Source organism: Crocodylus porosus, unplaced genomic scaffold (genome assembly GCF_001723895.1).
Source record: "Crocodylus porosus isolate Cpor-Errol unplaced genomic scaffold, CroPor_comp1, whole genome shotgun sequence".
Taxonomy (NCBI): Eukaryota; Metazoa; Chordata; order Crocodylia; family Crocodylidae; genus Crocodylus; species Crocodylus porosus.
Genome location: NW_017728906.1, coordinates 167,131,089 through 167,158,557, shown reverse-complemented (window position 1 = coordinate 167,158,557; position 27,469 = coordinate 167,131,089). Strand labels below are relative to the sequence as shown.

The following is a 27,469-nucleotide window of genomic DNA, read 5'->3' as shown; positions in this document are numbered from 1 at the left end:
TCATGCCTCGCAGATGTTTCATGGACTAACACCTGGCTTTATCATATTCTTAATATACATACTGGGCCTTCAAGCCCTTCTCTGAGCTCCAAGCCCTGTCCCCCTATGGGATTAGGTCTCCAAGTCCCATCCCACTGCACTCCTTAAGTTAACCCTTATCCCTTTGCCTGGGAGCTTCCCTAATGGCTCCCCAAGGCTCAGGTCCCCAGCCCCCTGGAGTGCAACTCCCGGCTCCCTAGCGCAGCCTCAGAGTCCACTGCAAGTCTGGGCTCTGCTTCAGGTCCTTCTGCCTGGCCTGGGCCCTGCCTCAGCACTCTCAGTGAGCCAAGGCTCTCCCGTTTTGATTTTGATGCCCACCAGGGATGTGGGGGCTGGGATTATCAGGCACCCCTACCTGCCTTGGCCTGGCATTTCTGAAGGACTGTCCTGCCATGAACAGTCCCACTAGGCCACTCTTCCCCAGCAAGGTGCAGTTTCTGGTCATGCCCAGAACCAGGAGTCTCCTGCCATCCCCAGTAGCTCTTCCCGTACCTCCGTGTTGTACTGAGCAGCAGCTCAGCTGGTGATATCTCTCCGGCTCCTGGTAGCAGACTGCTGTTCCTGGTGTTCAGGGCCCAGCTCTTGTATATAACAGGTGGGCTGTGTTCCCCAATCAGGCATCATTGCCTAATTGAGATAACAGCCAGCTGTGGGCTGCCTGGTTGCTGCCCATGCCCCTGGGAGTAACAGCGCCCTGTGGTCTGTTACAAAGAAACTCATAGAAAAATGTATTTACAAAATCTCTAACAGATTCTCGGTTCCAGATTCTTCTGGCTTCTAAATTAATTTTCTCTATAATATACTATAATTCTGTTTCTACACAATGGTGAATCTGTCCCTTTTAAGAAGTTGGTAAAGCTAAAAATTCACTGGGTAAGAGGTCAAGGGTTTTCAAGCAGCATAAACTAGTTAAGCGAGAATCTAGTTGGAATAAATGATCATTTTGCTTCCTGTCAAGAGATTAACAGTGGGATGCTAGAGAGATTTTATAAATTATTCATGATAGAACAGAGTAAATAGTAGGATGTCAACATATGTGGGTAACTCATTTAGGGTTTGTAAAACATTTAGCTCCAGAGGAGCTTGTGGACTGTTTTAACCCTTTATTTAGGGCAGTTTCCACCTGTGTACCAGCACATGTGGTCTTAAAATGGCTTGTCTCATCCCATCCAAATTGTTGACGTTCATGGAATGGGCAGCATTAAATTTGGTTTCTGGGGCATCATGGTATCCTCCCTTTAATGCATGGTGTTGACCCAAAAAGCAGATAAGAACAATGAAGAAAAATGCAGGAACTAATGAAAATATTAGTCGTCGCAGATTTGGATGGAACACTCTTACTTATTTCATTTCCTACTCTGAATCTTAATACATGTTACAAGTAAAATTATCCAGAGATGAGTAATCCTCCCATATGAAAGATGAGCGAAAAGGTTAGGGCTGTTTTGTGAAGCAGGTGAAGTTGGAGAAAGAAAGGAGTACAACAGTTGCATCTAAAACAAATATTAAATAAGGTTTTCTGCTCTTATATTACAAAATACAAGAGAGAAAGTGAAAGAGCTGTGACCCAGCATTACCAGGATCTACTCCTGTTTTTTCTGAAACTGCTTGCCATGTCTGCAGTCAAACATGAGGATCTCAGGTTGGCCTTCTTGGTCATCTATGGGCCCACTGATGACAGTCTTCCAGTAAGTAGGGAAGTTATCCACATAGTGAGGAACTGCCACTGACAAATACAGAAGAGGAGAACAGTCTGCTTTTCGTTTTTCTGTTTTTGTTTTTTTGTTTGATAGCAGAAACCATTACCTCTGGAAGTCACTCCTACTGTGGCTCTGGACAAATGCTTCTTTTAGTTGTTTTAAGAGGGGAAAAGGAGTTCCTGCTCAAAAAACTTATGGCAGCTGTTCAAACATAACTGTTACGTTTGCCTGCTTCTGAGGCCCTGGACCTCAGTTAAACCACCAACCAACTCTGAATGAAGCAGTTATGTGGAGACATAACAGTTGAATTGAAATAATTTATAGCAGTAAACATTTGATAGTTGTATAAATGTTACACCTGTTGGTGCTTAAAACATTGGAGCAACAGCTTTCCATTAGAGCAATAAACTTAAAAGGCATACAAATACTTCTGTTTCATGACATAAACAAAACTAGTCATTATCTGCCTGTTAGGAAAAAAATGCTCTCTATATGCAAGCTGTTTGTGCACCTTCCTCTGAAGTCCCTGATATTGACTGTTTTCAGAGATTATATATTGGGTTAGATCAGGGGCAGGCAATTATTTTGGACGAAGGGCCACTTACTGAGTTTTGGCAAGCCACCAAGGGCTGCATGACAGGCAGCCAGGGCCATATAAAATTTAATTTTCTAAATTTTTCTAGAGGCCCCACGGGCCAGAAGAATGGCCTGGCAGGCCACATCTGGCCTGCAAGCTGCATTTTGCCCACCCCTGGGTTAGGTAGACCATGCATCTGTTTCAGTGTGGCACTTCCTGTATTTAATGTTTCTAGGCATACAAGAACATTTTATGGGATGCAGTTTGTATCAAGGCAGATGCCCCTTAAGGCCTATTGGGGATAAAGGTCCAGTGGCCTTGCCACTAGGTCTGTGAATTTCCAAGCAATGTCTGGGCTACGTGAACTACCTCCCTGTATAAGTTATTGAATCATAGTTTAACCATTTATTTTTCTAATACTACAGCTTGCTCTTACTCTTTATCATTCTCTGTCCTCATTTTGTAAACTTGATGAACCTATTCTAGACTTACTCTAGAAAAATCAGCCAAACACCTCTGATAGAATGTACAGAAAATTACATTTTGAGCAAGGCCAGGATCTCAAGCATTTAAACTTTTTTTTTTTCCCAGATGCTGTATTTATATAGCTGTATAATCACTGCACTAAAAAAATGCAAGCCATCTTGTATTTGAAGATTCACCCTCAAACATTTTCCATTATGGAATCAACAGATTTTTTCAGCTGTAAAGTTAATTTTCTATAGTGTTATGTCTGAAACATATTTACTTTAGTGTTTTTATTCCTGAACATGTCCTTACCGTTCAGGTTTGTTTGTTTTAATCTTATTTCTGTTATAATTATGTAGTGGTAGTCTGTCCCATGAAGCTGATATAAAAATATATTTTTGGTTGTTGCAATCAGTTCTTTGCCTGTAAGTATGTGTATAGAAAAGCAATCTTTCTGATTTGAGTCTTGCTTTCATATACTTTGAATTATCTGTCTCTACTCCTCTTTTGACCTATTTCTTTTCAGCTGTAATTCAGTACAGATCAAAATGACAGAAAACACTGTGCATTAGAGGGTTGGTTTTAATACTTCATATTGCTTCAAGTTACCAGTAGTTGCATGACAGTGGCAATGATAAAATTTAGGATTGTGTTCAGAGCTTGAAAATGTGACAATGAAGTCATGAGCTTTTATGAGGCAGAGGTATGGTATATTGGTGGTAACTCTCAGAAAGCTTCCTTGAATTGGTAAGAATGTGACATTCCTGCATTCACAGTTTTGTCTGAAATCAAAATGTTTTGATAATTGTAGTAATTTTTTTAATTGTTTTTGGGTTTGATAGACCTCCATGGCTGTTTTTGCAGTTCTTGATTTTATTTATTTATTTACTTATTTATTTATAAGTACTTTAATTAGAGCTCTAGATTTGTAGGCTGTTTTCAGTGAACTTCACCTGTGGTTTTGTGACATGTTCTTTGAGATTATAACCTAGAAAGTGTTTTATTAGGTTGAAATGTTTCATTTTCTAGATGTTAAGTAGAACTGTTAATTTTAAGTAATATTTTGGAAAATCCAAAATCCAATATCTTGGGTTTTCTATGTATATGGGATGGAATTGGAGAATACATATTTTGGGTAATTCAGTTAATCTGAATAAGTTTAAGTGCTTTTTATAGGGAATCTTGATTATTCTTAAATATGAGTGTAAGTAATTCCCATTTTCAGAACTTTTCTCAGTCTTAGTCCATAGGGTATAGTAGACTGATATTTTTGTTTGTTAATAAATCTAGGTAGAACTTCCTTTCAAAGTAGAAAACTTCATATGGAAATCCTTTTTGTTAAAAATAAATAAAAAAAATATGTGTTGAAAATAGCCAGTTCTGATAGCTAGTGGCATTCTAGGGAAAATAACGTTTTGGCATCTTGTATGTGACTTCAATAAAATTGCAGTTTCCTGCTTTATTTTGAAAAGTTAACAAAATTGTTCCCCAAAAAATTACCTTTATAAAGCTCAAAGGCTTGTGGTTCATTAAGCATGAAATTAGGTGTGAAATTCCTAAAGCCTAGTTCCAGGCTGTGTCCGTCTTTTTGTTGTACACAGCTTCTCTTGTCACTGCACTTAAATGCAAAGTGATGGAGCATATTCATATCTTAGTTCTCTACACGTTTGTCACAAACAGTATATTATCAAGTAGGTTATAATTTCAGGAGTGACAAGCCCGTGAACTTCACTCTAGTCCTTCAGAATCTTGTTTTGTTTTTTTTTCTTTTTCAGTGTTGCGGAGTTAAATGTTGGTTGTACCTAGCAATCTTGTTACTCCAAGGATTGCAGCTTAACTTAACAGTCCTAAATTCTTAGGTCCCTGGTGGGTGTTACATTTTTCATGAAATATATGCAAGTTTCTCTTGGTAAATTGTAACATGCCACAGGTCAGACCTTATTCCCCCTGAATCTGGTAAGCAGTTGTGGTCCTGGGCTGCCCACCCAACCTTTAAATTCCCTGGCATCAGAGCAGCCTGAGACTGAAGAGCCACTGCCTGGTTCTGGACTGTTCATGTACCTTTTAAAGTCTTGGAGCCAGGGAGCAGCCCCTTATCGCCCCCTGACTGGAAAGCATGCATTTGTCACGCTCTAGCCAGGGGACTTTTAGCAAGTTGCTGCCCACAGCTCTTTGTGTTAGTGCTACAAAATTTGTAGCAGTACAAGATGCAGATCTAGAGGGGAATTCAGATATCTGCCAAATCTACAACAGTGATTTTCAACCAGGGTGTTAGCAGACCCCTCAGTATGCTGTGGTACGGGCACTACTGCTGTTCCAACAGCAGTGGCCCAGGTAAAAATGCCCTGTGCACTGCAAAGGACTGGAACATGCATGTGCTCTCCTACCTAATTAGGGTTTCCTGATAAACCTATAGCAGGTAGGAGGGCCAGCTTGTGCTGCAGTGCTTCCCAGTTTGATTCCCCCATGCACTTCACAGACATAGAGGTGTGTGGGACAGTTTCACCTACTCTGTATGCCTCTGTTTCTAGGAGGTGCCATGTGGGGTCAGACTAGGAAGGGCTGCAGCATGAGCTGACTTTCCTGCCTCCTGTAGGCTTATCAGGGGATCCTAATGAGACAGAAGAGTGCACGCATCTGCAGCCCTTCCATGTTCATCTGTACAGCTGGCATGTGAGGCACTTCATACGATGGTGGTGACAGCCACACTGAGTTGAGAACCACTGAGGTAAGTTAAGGGAGCACAACTGGGGTGACACCAAATTCAGGAAAGTTGGGAAGGGTGCCTGGGACCTAAAAATGTTGAGAACTACTGCCCTACAATAATGAATGGTGGCTTTGTGTACAGTTGTAGCTATGAACTTGGACCAGTTCCTGTGTGGTGCCTTTCTTTTTGAGTTTAAATGCTTGTTAGGCCTGAAATTAAGGCCTTAACAGTGTCCATTTTAAAGCCTTAGGCTAGAAAGGTGAACATTTTATGGAAAGGTAGAACAGCTTGTGCGGTGTTTTTAATTTAAACCAGACTTCTTTTAAGAGCAAAAATATACTGTTTATTATGTCAGCTATGCCTTAATACAAGGATGATGTCTGCCAGTGGGGATTACTGGTGAGTTTTAAGGTGGCTGAGGAGTCCAATCCATGCTCTGCAAGTTTTTTCCACAGACACATGGTGCCTTTGAGGGGGGAGGGGGAACCACAACTGTTGGCCAGGATGTCACATGCTTTCCTTCCTCTGCCATTTCTCAGCTTCCTAAGCAAAACAGTTCTCTTTGAAATGGGCTGTAGCTTGATGTATGGTACAGCACCATTGAGACCTGTTACAAGCCAGTCCCTGTTCCCCCGTGTGCTGCCAGGAGTGACCAGGAATAACAGTCACAAGCTGGCGGAGGGTAAGTTTAGATTAGATATTAGGAGGCGCTACTTCACAGTCAGGGCGGCTAGGGCCTGGAACCAGCTTCCAGGGGAAGTGGTGCAGGCTCCTAGCCTGGGGATTTTTAAAAGGAAGTTAGATGAGCACCTTGCCGGGGTCATCTGACCCCGGTGCTCTTTCCTGCCAAGGCAGGGGGTCGGACTAGATGATCTACCTAGGTCCCTTCCGACTCTAGCTACTATGAAACTATGAAACTTCCCACTTTGTAGGGTTGATGCTACTCTTCTTAAGGTATTCTTTCAGGGCATCCTTGTAGTACTTCCTCTGTCCTCCACAGGTCCTCTTACCATGACTAAGTTGAGAGAAGAGGACTTGTTTCAAGAGACGAGTGTCAGCCAACTGCACATAGTAGCAAGCCCAGCAAAGTTGATGTTTTGTGATATATTTGCCTTGATGCTGGTTGTCTTTACTGCAGAGAGGATGCTGGCATTAATGCAGTGGTCTTCCCATGTAATGCAAAGAATCTTCCTGAGGCAGTGCTGATGGAACCATTCTAGGTGCTTAAGATGGCTTCAATATTAGGGCTGTACGAAGCTCTGGTCGCTGATTCAGTTTGGTGGAGATTTGGCCTGATTCGGTGGCTGTATCTCTGAATCCGAATCGAAGCAGGAGATCCTTTAATCTCTCCAAATCGAATCGGAACCCTCCGAATCAATTTGGAAAGATTCAACAATTCGGACATAGACACAGATTTAAATGTATTTTAATATCGCACAGGAACTTCCTCATTAACCCATATTTGGATGAGAAGTTGGTGAAATTTTTTCATTAGTGCTGTTCCACCAGATTTGAAGACCTCTGCAGGTATGCCATCTGGGCCTGGCGCCTTATTGTTCTTGGTCTAAGTAATGGCATGCTAGGCTTCCTTGAAGGATGGGGGATCAGCAGGAGGTTCTGTTACTGGGTGTTGAGGGATAGATTTGATGGTGGCAACTGAGACCTCAAATTCATGGTTAAGATAGTCTTGAAGTGTTCCTTCCAGTGCTTGATGGGTACATTGTCCATGAGAAGGGTGGAACCATATTGAGATTGCCGGGGATTGGGCCCTTGGAACATGGCCCATGGATGGCTTTTATTGCTTTGAAAGAAGCTTCTCATGTCATATCAGTCATCGAAACTCTGGATCTCCATGGCCTTCACTTGCCACTACTGGTTCTTGATGTCCTGTTAGCCTCCTCTGAGCTACAGCTTTGAGCAAGTGGTAAGCCTCTCGTTTTTGTTGGTTGGAGGGTTCATTTTCCCAGCTGCAGAATGCAGCTCTCTTCTGATGGATAAGTGCTAAGATTTACTCATTGTTCTCCTTAAAACAATCTGGTGATGGTAAGTGGAGTATCCAATTGATTTAGTGCATGCCTTGTGAATAACATTCTTAAGCTCCTCCCAGTGTGCCTGGATGTCCTTGATGTCATCAGGTAGTTCAGAGAGCCTCTCAGTATGGCATTGCTGAAGAGCCTTGCATCTAGCTTGCCTGAATGTTAAATCTCTTTTGCATTCCTTTTAGTTGTTTATGGTGTTGTGGTGCAAGCTACATGTCCATGATTGATCTGACTAAATGGTGGTCTGTCCAGCAGTCATCTGCACCTCTCAGGACTTGGGTGATATGGACAGCAGTACAATCATGCGCTCTGACAGTAATATAGTCAAGAAGGTGCCAGTGATTTGAACATGGCTGTTTCCAAATGGTTTTATATTTGTCACTCTTTCTGAAGATGATGTTTGTGATGAGCAAGTCATGCTTTGCACATTTGCTGAGGAGAGGGGATACCATTGACTTTCTGCACCTGCTCTTTCCTAATGGTGCTGCTCCAGAGTTAAGAGTGTTGCCCAACTCTTGTGTTGAAGTCTGTCATGAGGATGAGCTTGTCTTTCTTGGCAGTGGCAGTCAGGACTGTGTCAGGATCACAGTAGAACTGTTCCTTGTGGACTTCTTCATCATCAGGAGTGGGGGCGTATGCACTGATGACTGTAGTGTACTAGTTGTTACTGAGCTTGAGGCAGAGAGTCATAAGGCATTCCTTAATGTCCACAGGGAGTCCTAAAAGCTGGCTGACAGTCTTGTTCTTGATGGCAAAAGGCAACCACATGGATGTCTCCTTAGGTGACTTTCCTTTCCAAAAAAAGGTGTAGCAACCTCCTTATTTCAGCTGGCCTTCATCTGCACAGTGAGTCTTGCTACCTACAATGGTGGCGGTTCTTTCAGGGTGCTCACTGTTCTGGGAGTCCATGAGAGTGCAAACAGTTCATGCGGCAAACTTCAGAACTTTATTTTGTTGGTTTTTGCCACAAGTAGAGTGATCCCACTGGATGCAGCAATCCAGCGACAGGGGTTTGAGACGGCTTATGTTTAGGGCACCTTTTTTAGCCCCTTCCCCAGTCACTGTGAGCAGAGGGGATCCTAAAGAGGACTGCTCAGTCAGAGCTGCAGCTGCCAAATTGTACTTTTGTCTAAGTGCAAAATGACCATCACATAACTGCCACCTACACACAGCTTTGTGGCTAGGGACTCCCAGAAATCACTGTTCCTGCCCCCCCCCCCCCACCATTTGTCTGGTGTTGCAGGACTTAGTTTGTGGAAAATGTTAACATCCCTGTCAGAGGCCTGCTCATGTCATCTTTTAACATGGTGAAGCCAATGCACAAATGACAATCACACAAGCTTGACAGGAGGAAGCCCTGAACCCAGTGGCAAGGATGTCTAAGGCAACTGGAGACTTCCATGCCACTGCAGCTCTCAATCACCTTCACAGCCACAGAGAGCCAGCAGGTCTTCAAGTGCGCTTGTTATACCATTGGGGTCTTTAGCAGTTTGGACTGTGCTTAGTCTGGGACCTCAGATTGGTTCACCAGGAGTACAAGACTCCAGATGACATAGCTCTGAGCGTCATTGGAACACACAAGTATGGTTGAAGGTGAGGTCTGTTTATAGTGGCTCATCAAAGCTCAAAATTTGCCATCAATAGTTGACATTTTTATCATGTAGGGTTTTCCTGGGGAAATTTTAATTTAGGGAGAGTATTGATGATAGATGCATAGATATCGAGATATATTATTAAGTCTTACAGTATAGAGATAGCAAATATAGTGATCTTGTTCATTACTTTTCATAATAAAAGGCCATATTCAAGTTTAATGATGGCATGTGTGTGGGGGGGGTTGTTTTTTTTACTTGATTCAGTTTTGCAAAGAACTTACTGCCACAGCAGGGTTATAGAATGCAAAAAGGATTAGACAATTAAATGGACAATACCTGCATTAACAAGTTGCATAGCTTTGTATTGAGGTTTGATGTACTCCGGTGCTAGGTGTCAGAATTCTAACACTCATGTTTCAGGCCAGAAGAGACTTTCACAAGCAGACATTCAGCAAATATCCTTCTTAAAAGCAAGAAATTACTAGGTCACTTCTTCACTTCTAGCCACGCAGCATATGGATGAGGTGCCATAGCAAATCAGCGCTCGCATTGTGGAGTTGAAGTCATGAGCAGTGTGCCTCAGTTTTTTTTGATAGACTGAACTTGAACACTGTAACTTAAATACTGATTTGGCTTTAATATTCCAAATACAAAACATGTCAGCTCTGAATTATGTGAATTTGCCCTCTGAAAGAATTTAGCATTCTCATTGTGTTTTTAATCACATTAAGGAGCCTTTTTATAGTATACAGGACTGTCTAATGCAAATTACTGTGCTGGAGGGACAGTCTAGTACAAGTTATTAGTGACATATTAGTCACAGCTCAAATAATTTACTGTGTATCTATTAGCTAGAGGTTAAAAGCTTATCTGCCCAGATGTAGCTACAGAAGAGGAATGGAATACAGCAGTGCCCTGGTAAGAAGTCTGGTATGACAGCTTGGGTATGATATGCTTGTAGGGAGATGTTTCCTGGTCCTTCTCAGAAGTTAACCCTCTCAGGTGCTATGTGAAAGGATGGGTGTCTCTCTTATTTCATTTCTAGTACCACATGAAGAAATAGAGTATGGGAAGGGAAGTTTCTTCTACTTTCTCTCATCTGTGAATTTTTGCTGCCATTGCTGCTGCTCATAGTTTTCCCTGGTATAGCATGAAACTGGGATGTTGGTAGCCAATAAAATTGCCAGGAATAAGTTTCTGACCAGCAGTAGTAAAACCCATTGCCAAAGTTTTAATTAGCAAGCTACCAAAGCTTTGAAGAGCTGCAGAGATCTATAAGCTGTTTGCAGGGAGGAGGAGACAAAAACTTACTGATTTAGGTACAGTTTAGATTTTTAAGCTTATTTTTCTACTAAGTGTAGAAACTTAATTTTCTTAATTAAAGCCTAAATTCTGCCAAAAACTGAAGCTGAGGAATTCATTCATCTGAATTTTGTTTCTGGTATAAAGAGGTAACATTTTTATTTACAACTAGCATGTTTTACTTTAACCATAATGTCTAAAGATGCTTAGACATTAGAAAGGGACACGGAGTGAGCAGAGGAAAAGGGGTTATGACATTGTTCCAGAATGTTAAGCTTCTATTGCCTCTCTAACACACATTTCATTGCATTACACCACTAACGTTTTAGAATTCCGTGTTTATTTCTACACAGTGTTTACCACAGACTTTGTTCTTTAAAGAAGTGTTATTTACTTGAATATAATATGACCTTGAATATAAAACAACCCTCCAGTGATTAGATTCTCTATAAATGGAAAATGTATACATTTGTTACAGTTTTCCGGATATAGAGTCTCATTATTGGAGGTTTGCCCTGAATTTCTCCCCCTTCCACTGTTACAGCAGGGCAACTAAATGTGGGGTGTCAGGTGGCCCCATTGCCCTTTGCCTCCCCTTCTCCCTCCCCCTTAGATTCATAGATTGTAAGGGGCTGGAAGGGACCTTGCAAGATCATTGGGTCCAGCCCCCTGCACTGGAAGTGAGGAACAAATTTGAAAAAAATTACTTTGTACTACAGGTACCCATAGACGTAGTTCATCCAGAATTGGTGCATTTTACCTTTTTTGAAACTACTGCACAGAAAATTCTATAAACACACCTTTAAGCAGCACTTTTGTACCTACTTAGTCCTAGTACAAACTATGCATGATATTAGTTCAAAGCCAAAAGACTCATGATTTAATGAAGAATCATAGAAAAGTAGGGCTGGTAGGGATCTCCAGGGATCATATAGTACAACCCTCATATAGTTCACTGGGTTGGGCCCTAGCACAGCCAACAACATTTCATGCCATGATTTTAGCCCCACAGCTCAACACTGCTCAGTATGTGTGTGTACTCCAGATACCCCCACAAAGTATGTGCTAATTAGCCTGGCCCATGACTGGAACTGGGTCCTAGGATCCTCCAAAAATGTATATGCAGATGAGGCTCAGGGCAACCTAGTCCAGTTCCACTTCATACAGAGCAGGGCCACACTAATCTTGTGACAGTCCACCCAGAATATCTCTGTTGCTACCTTCTCTCAGTCTATTTAGGACCCTATTTGATGTTTGCCAAACCAATAAGGCTGGTGAAGAAATGGAAAAGGAAAGTACAGCTCAGCTGGGGGATTGAGGAGGAAATAAAAATGTATTCAATATAGTGGCTCACCATGACTTGAAAAAGAGTCAGCACTGAGGAGAACTGAGAATGAAGGGGACTACTATGTATCTTATTCAGAGTGGCTGAACTAACCTATCTTTGTGGTAGGTTCCCATCAGTATATATAGCCTATATTGATTGGGCAAGTGTTTTATAGTCATGCTCAGTGTTGACTGCATTTAAACAACTTCATAGCTGTTTTCAATTACTGAGCACATGCTTCTTTTGGAAGCAGTGTGTTTAATGAGCTTCCCTTGTATGTGAATATAAGGTCAGGAGCTCTTTTCCCTATTTTGATTTGAGGGGGAAGAGGGGATCTTGTCTTCTATTTAAGTAAATGCAGTATTACTATAAAATGTCTTCCACTTCATTAGCTTATTTTTCAGTTGAGGTAGCCTGTTTATCTTGGGATTTCAAAGCACGCTACAAACGCTGATAAACTTAGCACTGCAGACAGTTGTATGGAACTAAGTCATGAGATGCGACTTGGCCAGGTGTCAGACAAGAAGTATGAAAAATCCAGGTTTACAATCCACATATTTTAGGTTAGCATTTTCTTTAACTATTTAAATACTGTTTTCCTCCTTGCAACAGTCAGTTCAAGTCTTGGTGAAATAGCTAGTTGTGGATTTTGCAAAGATCTAATTGTTATTATTTTGGTATATGTTATAAATCTTAACAGCTTCGCACAGATGTTTGCACAGTTGCATTTAAGTAAATTTGGCTTAAATAAATTGTTTCCTTCTGGAGGAGGTGAGTAAATATGTGTTTACATGAGTGTGCCTGGTGTTTTCTTTTCACGTCTGTTTTGCAAGGTGTTGTGTTTTAGTATATACAGAACTGCTGAAATGCATGGTTTTGCTTTAGTTTAATCTAGGCAGTTGAGTTAAGCTTTCTTAATTATCATCGAGGGAGGTAAAAAGAATGATGTTGACATTGGAGGTGTATTTAGATCCTTTTTTTGTCTATAATTGTCTGCCAAGTCTTTTGAAGAAACACATTTAAAAAAGTTGCTCGGATAAATTGGAAAGATTGCTTTCCTTCAAGTGGCAGCTTTGTATAACTGGATCTTTTAACCATGATTTAAAATTGCTGGACTCCTCTGAAATAGTGGATTCAATTACTTTTTCTAGGACAAGTCCTCAAAATGGGTATATTTATTAAAAGAAAAACTGTTGCTTTATGTGTAGCTTTTTACTGTTGCTTTGTTTGTGGGAAACAAAGATTCTCCCAGAGGCGTTAAATATTTCTCCATGGTTTCTTTTGAGACATTCTTTGCAACTAATCAGAGTTCTTCCAGAACTCACATTGTGTCTCTCTCTAAATGAAAAATGTGAACCTTTTAATTCTTTAATGTACTTTAATCTGATATTTCCTGACCTGTTTTTGAAGTGGCATGACACCTGCAACAGAGAGACTACAACCTAGTAAACATGCATATAATGTAAACTACAACAAAGAGCCTTAGGATCTAGAAAAGCTGCCATGTCAGCTTGTGTAGTAACTTCATCTTATGTTGTGAGTTACTGAGTTCCATGTCTTGTGAGGCAGTGAAAGCACTTTTAGGGATTTTAAAACTTTTGTCTGGAGATTTACAGAAAAGCTTAATACAAACCTCTGAGCATGTATTAAACTAGCACCCTCTATCTGCTAATTCATGTTACTTTGTATGCTGTCATCTGTTACACGCTTAGATTGTAAGATTTTTGAGGCATGGATTGTAGTCTGTTTCTGTGTAATGATACCTTGCATAATAAGGTTCTTGTTTGTGATAAGGCTCCTGAAGGAATACAAGTAGTAAATTAATTTACGATTCAGTCTTCACAGGGGTGTTTTTACTACCCCAGAACCAAGCAGTATAAATCCAGGAAAATTCAGAGTTAAAATAAAAAACAAAAAACCCCAAGCACATTAAGGTATAGAAATGCACAGTACAGCATATTGCTATGTTGTCCAATAACTATCCAATTTAATATTATATTTCTTATTAGACCAACTGAAATAGCTGGAAAAAATCTTGTTTGCAAGCTTTCAGGTACAAATTCCCTTTATCAGGCTGAGGAATCATTTACAATATACCCCTACAGGTTTCCCTTGCTTTATGTGGGCTCTGTATGTGCAAATTTGCTCTTATGCTATTGGTGTGGTGGAAGCCCGCAGTTGCCTGCTTTGTGCAGTGCATTTTGGGAGTGATGTGCACTAAAATATAGTCTTGTATGTGTCTGTGCTCCTTACTCATTGTTTGCACCATGTTTCTGTAGCTTCCATCCCCATTTTATGGTAACCACTCCTCTGTGCTTGTGTGTACTGTCTGCTGTTGGTGAGCACCAAAGTTGTCTTGTAAAAGTGGTAGAAATGGGTTTGGGAGTCAGTATACTCGAGGTCTCGGAACGTGTCCCTATTTGTTGCACTGTAAAGTGGGTTCCCTTTACGTGAATTCGAGTTACGTGCTGTTTTCCAGGAACACGTGTACAGCATAAATTGAGGGAAGCTTGTAATTAATATTAAAGCATATTAAGGGCCATGATCACAGATTACATTAAATTGATTTTTAGACTTTAGATGTTGCATTTTCCTCACTCCGTTATACACTTACAGTTGAATGCCCTATACTGTGCTCTTTCAGATAAAATATGTCTGCATTTCTTTTAAATGTAACCTTTATTCTGATTTTGTGTGTATGTGTGTTTGCAGTGTTTCGTTTTGGAGTAATTACAGCTTCCCTGTGTTTCTCATTACTCATACATGCTCTCTCTATTTTTAACTCTTTAACATAGGGCTAGATCTACTAAAGAGCATAGTAAAACTGAGGCTTCTGAATCCAGAGTTGTGCTCCAAAAAACCTCTGTTCAGTTGTCACTTGAACTTGAAAGTACCTAAATGAGCTAGACACCTCCACATTGACTTAAAGATTCTACAGGGGCCCTGAGTAGTGATTCGCTGCATATCCAGAACCATTCTAAGTTTTTGTGCAGGTTGAGCAATATAAAAAATGATTATCCCTGTCCTTTAAAATTGGTGACAGAGCTTCATGAGCTATGCATTATCCATGGTTTTAGGAGGCACAGTAGAAAAGTAGTGTGAAAGAGTAGGCTTTGTGTGACTGAAATGGAGACATTCCACTTGAGTTACAGAGACCTGACCTCAAACCCCCATACTATGGTGTTCCAGGTTTGTAAGGCATACCAAAACGTTTATACACAGCATCACAGGGAACAGCAAAGGCAGCTACATGTGAACATGCTCTGCTGAATTAATTATGTCAATAGCAGTGTGTTGGTTAAACTTTCATGAATACCTGGTGTTAACAAATGACCTCTAATTAATGATCCATATGAGCAGTCACATTCCCTGCTTACGCATCATGGGATGAAATTCCTTACTTGAGAAGGTTAGTGCCAGGCTGCTTTTGTCAAAAAAACCAAACAGACTATGGGTAGCATTGTGGCTGAAGGTTTAGTATCCCTCTGAGTGACTTGTGTAGGACCAGATCATATGAAAACTTAATTTGTGACTTTCTGATCATAAATAAAAGGAGAAAGGAGTATTACTTGCTTCTGATTTGTTGGTTTGAACCAGAAGGTTAGGGTTTGGGTTTTTCTGTTTTGGTTTTTTTGGGGGGCGGGGAGCCTTAAATGGTACTAAAAGGAATTCCTTCACCTCTATAGATAAAATCTGGGATGAAGGTATGATGTAAATATATGCCATTATCTATTAGATTACCTTAACAGCAATTAATTCTTTAACAGTTGAACTGGGAAGTCAGAAGAGCTGTAATCATAAACTGTAGAACTAATACTTTACCTCCATTTATGTCAGAGAATTTGGCCTGAATAAAAGGGACTTTGTAACTAAGTGTGGAAGAGCGAGAAAAATGAATCTTTGGAATAGCAAGGAAAAGTCTGTGTTTGTTCAGAGGGGAACATTGCTATTGAGAGGAATAAGACTTTCTTTTTTTTTCCTCAATAACCGATGAGAATCTAGACCAGTGTTTTTTTTCAAACTGGGGTATGCATATCCTCAGGGTTGTACAATGCTTTGCCCAGTGGTACATTACTAAGTTTTAATAATAATGATGAAGATTCTGATTCGTCAACAGAAGATGAGTAATGGCTTAGGCATGTGTTCTCATAGGTGCTGATGGATGTGTCAGGTCTAGAGGGTACAAGTAGCAATATTTTACAGGTAAAAGCGTTTGCAGCCAAAAAGCTTAAAAACCACTGATCTAGGCTAAACATGGTGCTTAAATTAGTCTAGATGCCAACCACATGAAAACAGTTCTTTTTTTTATTCCTTTGCTCCTAAGAAAATTGTTTTTGTATAGTTAACCTCAAGCAGTCTCTCTTAAGAGACTGGCAAAACCCATGTGTACCTCTACAGAGTTTGTGAAAGGGATCCCTTCTTGACTGGCGAACCAAGAGAGGCAAAGTTATCCTCTCTGACTGCAGCCCTACCTGACAAACCATCACTCACAAGGTGAGAAACCTTACGGGCCAAAGAGAAAATGCAAGCTGTCAGAGATACCAGTGATAAACTTGTTTCCATGTGCATTTTGTAGTACCATTCTTCAATTTTACTTCAAATCTAGGATGGTGGATTATGCCACAGAGAATTCCAAAGAGGAATAAAAGCATTTGCATTTCCTTAAGCTTTCTTAAATACAAGGTTTATAAGTAATGATAGTTGGTACAGGCCTCAAGCTTTAAATTTCCCTGAATTCTGAAGTGGGTGCTTTTTGTTCCATTAGATAAAATTCTTTTAAATGAACTTTGTCCCATATTTAAAAAAAAAAAAAAAATCATTCCTGGATTACAGGAAAACTTAAGGTTCTTGGATTGTCCTCTGAAAGTAGATTCTTAGTGTTGTTTTTTGTTTTTTGAGGGGGGGTTTGCTGACCTTTTTGTTTTTACATTTTTTAGTATTGCAGTATTACTGTTCACCATATACAAATTGTTTGTACTCAGGTTCTTTTGCATATCACTGTTGTGCTAGTGTAACTCAATGTGATCTTTAATGTGAAGCTGTTCTGGCTATTAGGAAAATAAAACACGTGATTTTTTTTTTTGTCTACTTTACAATATTGTGTCTTCATAGCACTCCTCCAAGTTGCTTTTTTAATTATTATTAACTGGTCTACAAAGAAAATGTGACAACACAAATTCCCACTATATGCCAATACTTTAATTATTATGCAGTTATAGTAATCAAGTTATGTTTGAGCCTTTCACACCAAAAATATGTTAATCTAGGAAAAATTGTCTTGAGGCACTTATTTTTTTTTTAATGCTCGTTTCATATTACCATAATTTCTTGTGAGTTGCACTTCAAATTCATTTTTTTAAAGTTTCTAAATAAGTACTTCCACAACAGCTGAAGGGTTGTAATATTCTCGATAATTTTAACTTTAGAATTTGTCTAAATTAATATTTGTAGTATATCGTGGTCACTTCTTCAGAGCTGTTGTGATCTACTGTGTTAACTTTTACTTGCTAGATTTCCTTTCTTGGCAGCGTGAAAAAAACGGTAGTACTATATAACACTAGTTATCTTTTTTTTAAATTAGTTTTAAACTAGGAAATCAAATCTAGAGCTGTAATTCTATCATTAATTTGTCGTCTTTTGGTGGGATGTTGTGGTGTGAGTGCTTATATAAAAATGACCTGCTGCTTAAACACCTTGTTGTTAAATATGGCTTTGGACTCTGAATATGGCTATGGATGCTGAATTTTTTGGCTTTCTCAAACTGAGTAATATCCTTAATGCAACTTTAATTTATGCACACGCACAATGTTAGCCTTTTAGGAATTTATGCTTGTCTGACTGCTAGGTAAAGATTAGCTTATTTAAAAAAAAGAGGAGAAAAAGAAGTAGGAAAAAAGGCAACTAGTGGCACAAAGACCAGATGAAGTTGGAGGACAAGGCCAGGAAAGACTCTGAAGATTAAGAATTTGGAGCACCATAAGAACGATGGATGGCGCTAACCAGCTGCACTCTAGAGTTCTCGCACTATGTTTTAACTTATTTTGTTGGTAGATAGAAAAAGAAGGGAAGCATCCGAATTGGTAATCAGTATCACAAAGTAAAAAGCCTCCTAACAGTAGTATTCATAGCATCTGTTAAAGCAGGCTTTAACCAGCAAAATCTCTTGCTTCTCTGAATCAGTTAGTCTGTAAGTTGCCACCCTGCCCTGCCTTCTGTCTAATAGTATTATGGTTATGTGGAATGTGCACCTGAGGGATTACCTATTTATACCATGATTGATGACCAACCTGTATTTTGCTTGAGAATTTTCTTGTTCATTTAAAATGTCTGTCTGGAAATATGCCTCATAACTCTGGGCAAAACATGTGTCATAGAGACGACCACCTGGTCCTTTGTTTTCGGGGGTATTTTGAGTTTTGAGGAAGAGGCAGTGAGAAGTAGTATCTCCTGCTGCGGTGCTGAATTTGTGAAGCGTTCTTGGTTGAAGGCTTGAAAGCTTATGTTGCTTGCTCTTGCAAGCAGAAGAAAGAAACCTCCATGGCAGTTACTCTGGGGAATGTAGTGACAAAGCCTGTTAAAGAAAGGATGTAAGGGCATATCTTAGAGGCAGATGTAGCAAAGGAAAGCCTTGTGTCTATATTCTTGCACAGCTTTACCACAAAGTAAAAATGATCACTTCCTCAAAATGAATTTCGTTTAAAACTGGTGAAACAAAGCTAACATATTGTTTCAGAGACAAATGTTTAGGTTTATCTTGGTATATGTATTGTATATTTATTTTTTTTCCACAGAAACCTGCTAATATTTTAGTTATGGGTGAAGGTCCTGAGCGAGGAAGAGTAAAAATTGGTATGTTACATCTTTGATAAGTCCCAGTGTAGCATTTAAGTTAGAATGTTCTGATGGTGCAGTTGCATCACTTAAAATAGTTTCTCTATTACTAGTATGCTACTGGACATTTTATTTGAAGCTATTTTCTGAGTGACTGGCTTTTTGATATTATACTTGTGCACAAGATCCTGATGGGGGGAATATCTGCCATACTGTGGGGGGAGGAGGATTAATATAGTACACAGAGGTGCAAAAACAAATATAGAATTAGTGAGGTTTTAGAATTGCCTCCTTTTACAATCAAAGTGCAGCACCTTGTTTCTTTTTATAAAATCTAAATAGGTAGCTTTCATTATTATAAATATTAATTTTTATAGTAAAAACTGTTCAAGGCAGTTGTTGGCTTCAGCTGCTCTGAAAGGGTAGCCTGGCTCCTGGGTGATATGTGGCAGAAGGGGTCTTAAAGTTCAGAAAACCTTAATTTAGAGAGAGATGTTTAGAATGAACAGTAAACATATTCAAAATGATTTGGAAGGTTGGGGAAAACCAAAACTTTTCCTAGTATTCAACCCTCTTCTAGTGGGAGATACTTCCCCAGTGAAAGAATAATTTACAGCCTCAATTATTCTACATTAAAAAAAAAAATAAAAAGGAATGAATAATTAATTATAGTCTAACTGTACAAAGTACTACCATGATGTGCACTGTTATGCTATTGATGCACCAATAATTTCTTAATATATGCCCAATCTATGTAATTATCTAATATAGTCTTACAATCCAACCGGGGAAACTTTTTTTTTAAAAAGCATTGCTTATATTTTTCCCTCATGCTTTCTCTTATGAGAGTATTCTTCTGCCATGTTGCATTGTATGCTATTGTTTTGCTTATTTGAAACAAACCGTTAATTACTAGTATGCTACTTAACTGTAGGTTCTTCCTGAAGTTCTCAGTGTTAGCTAAACTCTTATTTCATGAAATCCTGGGAATTTTACCACTGACTTGAACAGCAGTAAAGTTAGGCCAAGTCTGAGCACTTCAGAAAATCTACACTGAAAGGTTTTAGCACCCTTTTGAGGTTCAAGATTGATTGTAAAGTTTAAGGTATTCTCTCTGCAAAAAGGTATAGCATGGACAAGAGAAGTGAAATTTTTTCCCATTAGTTTTGTTCATCATAGAGTGCGAACTTCTAAGAGTAAGAACATAGGTCAATCTACAGGCATGTTAACGTCAGTTGTGATGCAATTATAATTGCACATAGACCACCAACTTACTTATTTCATAATTGGTAGCTATTTGCAAAGTCATTTGGGAATAACTTTAGATTACTACTAAATTTAGTTAGAATTTGTTGATGGACAGGTGAAATATTGCCATAACATACCACCAGTCCTCTGAGCCATCCAGTCCCAATAGTGGGAAAAACTTTTATTTCCTTGTATTATCAGAATGAATATTTTTTCTATTTTTAAACAACTTTACAACAGTAGAGAAAGAATGTAGAAGTATTCCCATATCAAGGGCTTCCACTTCTCTAGTATTAACACTTTTCTAAAAAATACATAACTGGTATACTTAACATAAAATAAGCTTGATAGACTTTTTGTGTTAGCTTGAGTGATAAATTTACTTTTTATGGATTAGTTTTTCTATACATTTTTCATAGATACCTTTGAAGTCATCATATGTTGGATTATCATGATATATTTAATACAGATAATTGTAAAACATTTATTTTTAAATTGCAATAAATATCTTAAATAGGCATGCACATGGAGGCAAATAGTTGTTTCAGATTGTGGAGCAGAATTAAATACCTGTATTTACTATGTAAGTTTCTGTTAGTAGCTGTGAGATGTTATGTATGAGCTGAGCTTAACTCCTCTGTCAAAACAGCTATAGGCCTCATCCAGTTTTCTCAGTCCTCCTCACCATCTGTAAGTCTCATAACCATACCAAGTTCCTTGGTGTTTGGGACTTGAAACAATCTGATTTGGTTGGGGAATCCCTGCATGTTGTACTTTCTATACACTTTGTCCTGTACCATCTAAATTCCATATAATTGAGACTTTGAGAAGCTGTCAATTACAAATCCTATGCAGCAATTTAGATATTTTTCTGGAGTATTCATAGGGTGGTGTTCCCAAAATGGAAGAAACATTTAAAAGAGTTCAGCTCTGCCTTTATTCTGGTACTGGTAATATTTTTTGGCAGAAAAGGCTTCCAGGGAAGAAAGGCTGTCATTGGGTTAGAACTGCTTCTTTTTTAGGAGGCAGTTATATATAGGTAGCCCTTGAGACATGCATGTATTACAAATCATTCTAACCATTACAGAATTAGCGTTGTGCCTGGATTTTGTATAAGCTTTTTTGAAAGAGCATCCGGATTTACCAGTGCTTTAAGAGCGAGAGATAAGCTGACATGCTTTTTTAGGACAATGGTAAATTCTTGATGCTAAATTGCTTTTGTTAATAATGATTTATAATGATACACTTTATAGTCAATGGCACCAGTAACTTCAACAAATGCTATAAGAAAGTGATGAAGTTTAGACTAACAGGATTCATAGTTACTGCCTTGTGTTTGCTTGTTAGCACAGTGACTGTGGTGCTAACAAATTATCTCAGTCAATTCATTGATTAATCTGGGCTGTTATAATTTAAAAGCATTTTTGTTTCTTTTCTTTTCTTTCTTTTTTTTTTTTTTAAATTTTGCAGCTGACATGGGCTTTGCCCGATTATTTAATTCACCTCTGAAGCCTTTAGCAGACTTGGATCCAGTAGTGGTAACATTCTGGTATCGAGCTCCAGAATTACTACTTGGAGCACGGCATTATACCAAAGCTATTGGTAAGTAAAATACGGGACATCTCAATTACTTGAGCAAAATGCCTGCATAGTAGACACTTTTTCACGAGAATACCTAGAGTGGAGGAATGTAAAAGAGTTAAAATTGCCATTGACTTTCTTGTGGAAATATTGAGCCTTGAAGAACTGTATTTAGTTGAGGCAGTTTTTACAATGACTTAATAAATAAGCTCTTAGGCTGCTGACAGACATGGAAAAAAAACCCAACACTTTACTGGAAGAGTCAGTGTGTTAGTTCAACCTGGTTCTTCAGTGTCCGTATAGATGACACACTTCAGCAGGGCTTTATGGTGCTTTTATTTAAAGCTGATTCAATCAGCTATTAGATAAAAGTGCCAGAAAAGCCTCACTGAAGCGCCCAGTCTATACAGGCATTGGGTGAGGTGCATCCCAACTAATGTAAAGCCTCTTCTGGGCATATGCTGTGCTCGGTGTGGAGGTGTACAGAGTTTGAAGAAAATCACCTCTTTTTTTTTTTTGTTGACATCTGTAAGCAGCCTTAATTTCTACATTGCTTTCAAATGCTCTGAAGCAGTATAATTGTAGATAGTTGATTTTTACCTGTCAGGGGAAAACTTACTACTACTTGCAGTAAAAAAAAAATGGGGCTATGACTTTTACAACTGTTGTCATAATCCATTATACATGGATTTGATTGTTAGACTTTTTGCTACTTAGATTTTAAGAAGCATGTAAAGCAAATCTTAAGATTTAAGATGTTTTCAAACTGGAGAAGATCCTGTCCTCATTGAATCTGTGCTGCAAGGGGGAGGGTTGCTGTTACTGTGCCACTCCTCTTATGTACTTGACTTTTTGTTTGGTTTCTTTCCACCCCCTTGCTGCCCAAGAAACTATTCAGTTTTCTTATGGAAAATGAGACTTGTTTAAGCTTGTTATTCAGTGGGGGATGGGGAGAGGTTGTGACCCAGAATTTTATCTCAAGGCAGTTGCTGGTAAAGATAATTGACTTGCAACAGATAAATTACCAGTAGGTTTCCCCTCCATTTCAGTCCATCTCTGAGAACCACCAGAGAAGTGGGGGGGAAATCACTTTCCTTACCTGCTTCCCCTGCCAGTATTGATCTGCTTTGAACGGCTTCAGTGGGACAATGAATATCGCTCTGCCACGCTCAGTGCTTGGCTGTCAAATACCATGCTGAAGAACTGAATGTAAGAGAAAAGGCTTGGTGGAAAAGCAGACTGGTGCAAGGCAGGCTTGACAGCAGGCTGGGGTTCAATAATATTTTTTTATGATCATTATAGAGGTACAAGGAGAGAGAGAGAGACTAGAGAATTCTCCATTCCTGGTACTTTTTGACTGTTTAAAGGACTTGAAAATTGAATAATGGGATTCTGCTGCATGTATCTTTCACTTCTGTCTTTGTTGTTGGCCTTTTACTCTTCATTCAAGGTTCTGTATAGCTTTGTGAGGTTCAGTTAAGTATCTCAAATATTTAATACTCAAATATAAAGAGTCTTAAAAAAAAATCTCAGAACATACAAACTGCCTGACCTGCCAAACTAAGGCATATGGTAAAGTTTCTACTTTTTTTCCTGCCCCCTCCCTACAGCATTAGAAGATTGTTTTGACAGTGAATTGGCTGAGATATTGTAGTCATACTTTCTTTCTAAACATCCTTTAAAGCAAGCACCTTTGGGGCTATTTATTACCTGCTAGCACTTATTACTGACTCTGGAGATATAAAAATGACAAAGAAAAAAGGAAAGGGAAATCACATGAACATTTTGAAGTGGCCAATGTGAAGATGAGTCAGTTTCTAAATTATTTTTTGTGGATAGACGGTCCTTTATCGGTTGTCAGATGAGTGATTATTAATCAAATAATTTTTGTAGCAGTGACTAGTAAGCAAACCTCTATATATGGTTTCTCAGCTTTCTTTATATCAAGCCATTGTAAATACAGAAAAATACTATGCTGTAGACTATTGTAGTGGAAAGGTAAAATTTGAATTATTGTGCTCATATAACATTTAGGTTTTATTTTGGAATTCAGGAATCTTATTTCTTAGAAGCCACAATTAGTTAAGGATTAATATTTTCAACTGACCAAGATACAAAGTGGGGTTTTATGTGCGTTTGTCTATTGGAGTGGAGAGGAGGAGGAGGAAAGATCTATTTGATATTTACTATTTTTCTCTTTCCTTTAAAGATATTTGGGCTATAGGGTGTATATTTGCAGAGTTGCTAACATCAGAGCCAATATTCCACTGTCGACAAGAAGACATCAAAACTAGTAATCCTTATCACCATGACCAGCTGGACAGAATATTCAACGTAATGGGATTTCCAGCAGGTATCCATTGTAACTTTATTGCTGTTCAAATACAGAAGATATCTGTATTCTAAATTGTTAGTGTCTTTGTTATGGAGGTTACAGCTGATCAAAGAAATAAAGCTGTTCAAATATGACCTTTGCTTTGTGATATACAAAACCTAGGGTATAATTCTGCTACAAAGTCTGGTTTTCTACTGCCAATGATGGAATAGTTTTGAAATATATTTGTGTATGCTATGTTTTATCATTTAAAAGGATTTAGTTTTAATAAGGGAAATGAAAACATGACCTATATTTCTGAGCATCTTCTCTGGTGCTTACATAATTTGTAGATGACTGTCAGTTCTACAAAAAACATTGCACTAACATTAAACATTTTTTTCAAATCTTTTATGCAAAACCCCAAACTAATTTGCATTTTCATTTCAAAAATTTTTTTGAGTAGAAAATAATTCTGAGATAGATAATGGGTCTTTTCCCCCAAGAATAAAGACCCGGTAAACTCAAATCTGAAGGAAGCTGTGAAGAGAAGATTTCATGTTCCTCAACCTTACTCATACTTTTGTTTCACCAGATGTCCCTGATTATCTGTTGGGTTAATGAGCCATCTTCATGTTTATATGGCTCTGCTGTTTTGTCAAAGGGGGAAGAAGTTTTATTTTTAATATATGGCTATCTCCTCATCACCTGTATCTTCCTCGACTGTACATTCAGCCTGCTGGTATTGCTAGTCACCTTTTGCAGCCTTGTTAAAACCTCTTTATTGCACTTGTTTTTCCTTTCATATGGAGTTTAAGCTTTGTCCTTACCTGTAAGCTCTATTATCCTGTTCTGTCTACATATTTCATTTCCTCTGATTTACTACTTTTCTTTTAATTACTTAGTCTGCATATCCCACTCTTGACTTCATGTGGTCTATCATACTGCTCTAAATTCTGGGAATGATCTTCCTTTCTTCATCTTTTGCTCTTTCTTTCCTGTTTTAAAAGCTTTCTGTAAATTCCTGTTTTTTCAGCAAGCCATTCTTCTACTTCTAGTCTAACTTGTATATTTTCTCGCATTTATCTTGCTTCATTTAGTCTCTGAATTCTTTGTGGCACATGTAGCATCTGTGAAATTCTCTGTGAGCTTGTAGGATTTTAAAATTGTTTGTTTTGTAATAACTTTGGGTGGCATTGTCTTATGGTCACTGTATGGTAGGAAGGTTTCTATTTCTTTCTGAAAACATAATAGTTTATTCTTGACTCCCTTTCTCCTGTCATTTCTAATTGACTGTAATTAGAACAAAGACAGACAAGTGGAAAAGAGGAAAAATAGGGGAAAAAACAAAAGTGGAAACACCAGATACATTTCTTAGCCAGTCATAATTTTCTATTTTTATCCATTCCTCCTTTAGGTTAACTTATGTACATTAACTTCACACATGAAATACCAATGCAGATGTCCTCCTTCCAAAGTAAATTTGTTTTAGTTCTTTGTTTATTTCCAAATATGTTTAAGCTGAAGTGAGCTAAGGCCACTTTACTTCCTGATGAGAACATTCACATGAAGCCTCACTGCATTTTTGTTTTTGTTCACTACCATCTCACTTTCAGCTACTTAGTCTTACCTTTGTATATAGATAAGCTCTTAGGGCATGGTTATACAAATGAAATTGCTCTGAGATAGGGAACCTCAAGGCACAAGTATGAAAACAAGCAGCTGTTTTGGGGTAGCATTTTCTGGGATAGAACAGATTTACAATGGCACAAGGGGTCTGTGTCACATGGTAGCAACTTTTTCTCTGTCCACTTGGTGTTTCCTAGGATATCTTACTTATTGTTCAGTGGCCTTTTTGAACAGCTACAGCGTTTTGTTTTAGTTAGAGGCAGACCATCTGATTCATCAGTGTTATTATGACTACTACCACTGAAAATCAGATCACCTAGATAAAATCACCTTAAAAATGAAAGAATCTGTGCCAAAATCTCATGCTGTTATTTTCTATTCTGAATAAAAATTGCTCTTTTCTTTATATAAGCCAAGGAAATGTTATCTGGGAGGGTGTTTTGCTGTCTGTCTTCAGTGTTTTCTGGTGCAATGTTACTTGCATGTAAAATGTTGGTGCAGTTGGACCTGGGATAGTACTTAAGGGCATGTCTATACAGTGGGAGCAGCAATGCACATCCTGCTTCTTCACGTATGCTCCAAATGTGGACATATCTTGATGAGGCTGTTCTAGGGCCTCTCTCCGCAGCCAATCTCAGGAACTGACTCCAGCATTTGGAGCAGGGGTGAACAATTATTTTGGGCAGAGGGGCGCTTACCTGGTTTTGGCAAGCTGTCAAGGGCCATGTGGGTATCCCTGCCCATTGATAGGTGTCCTGCCCCCTAGTCACCATCTTGGGACCAGTGTCCCAATGTCTTGGGACCAATGGCCCAGGGCCAGCACCGGTGGGGCCCAAAGCAGGGCACAGGCTGGCAGGCGTCTGTGGAGTTGTGCTGTGCTGCACAAGTAGGAAGGTGGGGAGCTGGCCTGGCTCTATAGATCCCCTGCCAGCCGGGACACTGTACCCCCGCTGCCTTGCTCTGGACCCCACCAGCACGGGCCCCATGGTCCTGCTGGCTCCCGTGCCCACTCACTCCCAGTGCCTCCCCATCCCTGTAATACAGGTGGGGGGCAGTGTGCAGCCCAGACCCCTTGCTCTCTGGCAGGGAACGAGCTGGTGCTGAACGTGGGGGAAAAGTGGCCCCTCCCCTGCACCATGTCCAGCATACCCTGCTGCAGCCACTTGCAGCTCATGCAGGTCTGTCCTGAGCAGGCAGAGGCAGCCCCATGCAGGCTGTGAGCAACTGCAGCAGGGAGAGCTGGCGGGGCCACTTTCCCCCATGTTCAGCACCAGCTTATAACCCATCACTGTTGCCAGCCTGGGCCGGCTCCGGGCTTGCCCATCAGGGCTGTGCTGCTGCGGCAGCGGCAGCTGCTCAGCATGGAGGAAAGTGGCCCCCCTGCTCACTGTGCTGGGCAGCGTTTGCTGCTGCTGCTGCCCACCTGGAGCTTGCACACTGGGCTGCACAGAGGCAGCAGTAGCAGCCACACTGCAGCCTACTGTGGTGCGAGCTCCAGGCAGGCAGCAGCAGCAAACACTTTTCCCCTGCGCTCGGCACTAGCTCTTTCCTTGCCACCGAGTGGGGGGGGGGGTCGGGGCTGCGCACTGTTCCCTGCCTGTACACAGGGCTGGCAGGGCACTAGGAGTGAGCGGGTGTGGGAGCCAGCAGGAGCGTGGGGCCTGTACCGGTGTCCTGGGGCCAGCACCAGCAGAGCCCAGAGCAGGGCAGCAGCAGAAGCACACGGTCCTGGCAGGCTGGGGCTCTATTGAGTCAGACCAGCTCCACCTTCTCCCTGCTGGTGCAGCCCCAAAGAAGGAGCTGAGTTGGCCAGGCCCTAAGGACTGGGGCAATACCTGCGGTCCTCCCCTGCCCCACCTACTTCTTACCTGAGTTTCCCATGCCAGTGCAGCCATGAAGAGCCACATGGTCTCAGGCCAGAAGCTCCCACTAAGTAGGTGTTGCAGGAGCCTGCTGGGCCTTCTCCTGGGTCCTACTGCCCCAGGCTCCTGTCATCTTTGACAGGAACCAAGCACAGATAATTAATTTTCTAAATTTTTTTAGGGGCCCCGCAGGCCAGATAGAATGGCTTAGTGGGCTGGATGTGGCCTGTGGGCTGTATTTTGCCCACCT

At 40.0% G+C, this 27,469-nt stretch overlaps 1 protein-coding gene across 4 annotated transcripts in view; it reads left to right on the top strand.

Moving 5' to 3' along the window:
• Nucleotides 1-27,469, top strand: part of CDK8 (cyclin dependent kinase 8) — a 124,684-nt gene that overhangs the window by 81,271 nt on the left and 15,944 nt on the right. For 3 of the 4 annotated variants that reach the window (XM_019530159.1, XM_019530158.1, XM_019530160.1), the window contains 3 exons: nt 18,546-18,603; nt 21,304-21,435; nt 23,624-23,767. In XM_019530159.1, the coding sequence (XP_019385704.1) occupies nt 18,546-18,603; nt 21,304-21,435; nt 23,624-23,767 (334 nt within the window). The remainder of the gene's footprint in view (nt 1-18,545; nt 18,604-21,303; nt 21,436-23,623; nt 23,768-27,469) is intronic. The other variant, XM_019530161.1, reaches the window with a different exon arrangement.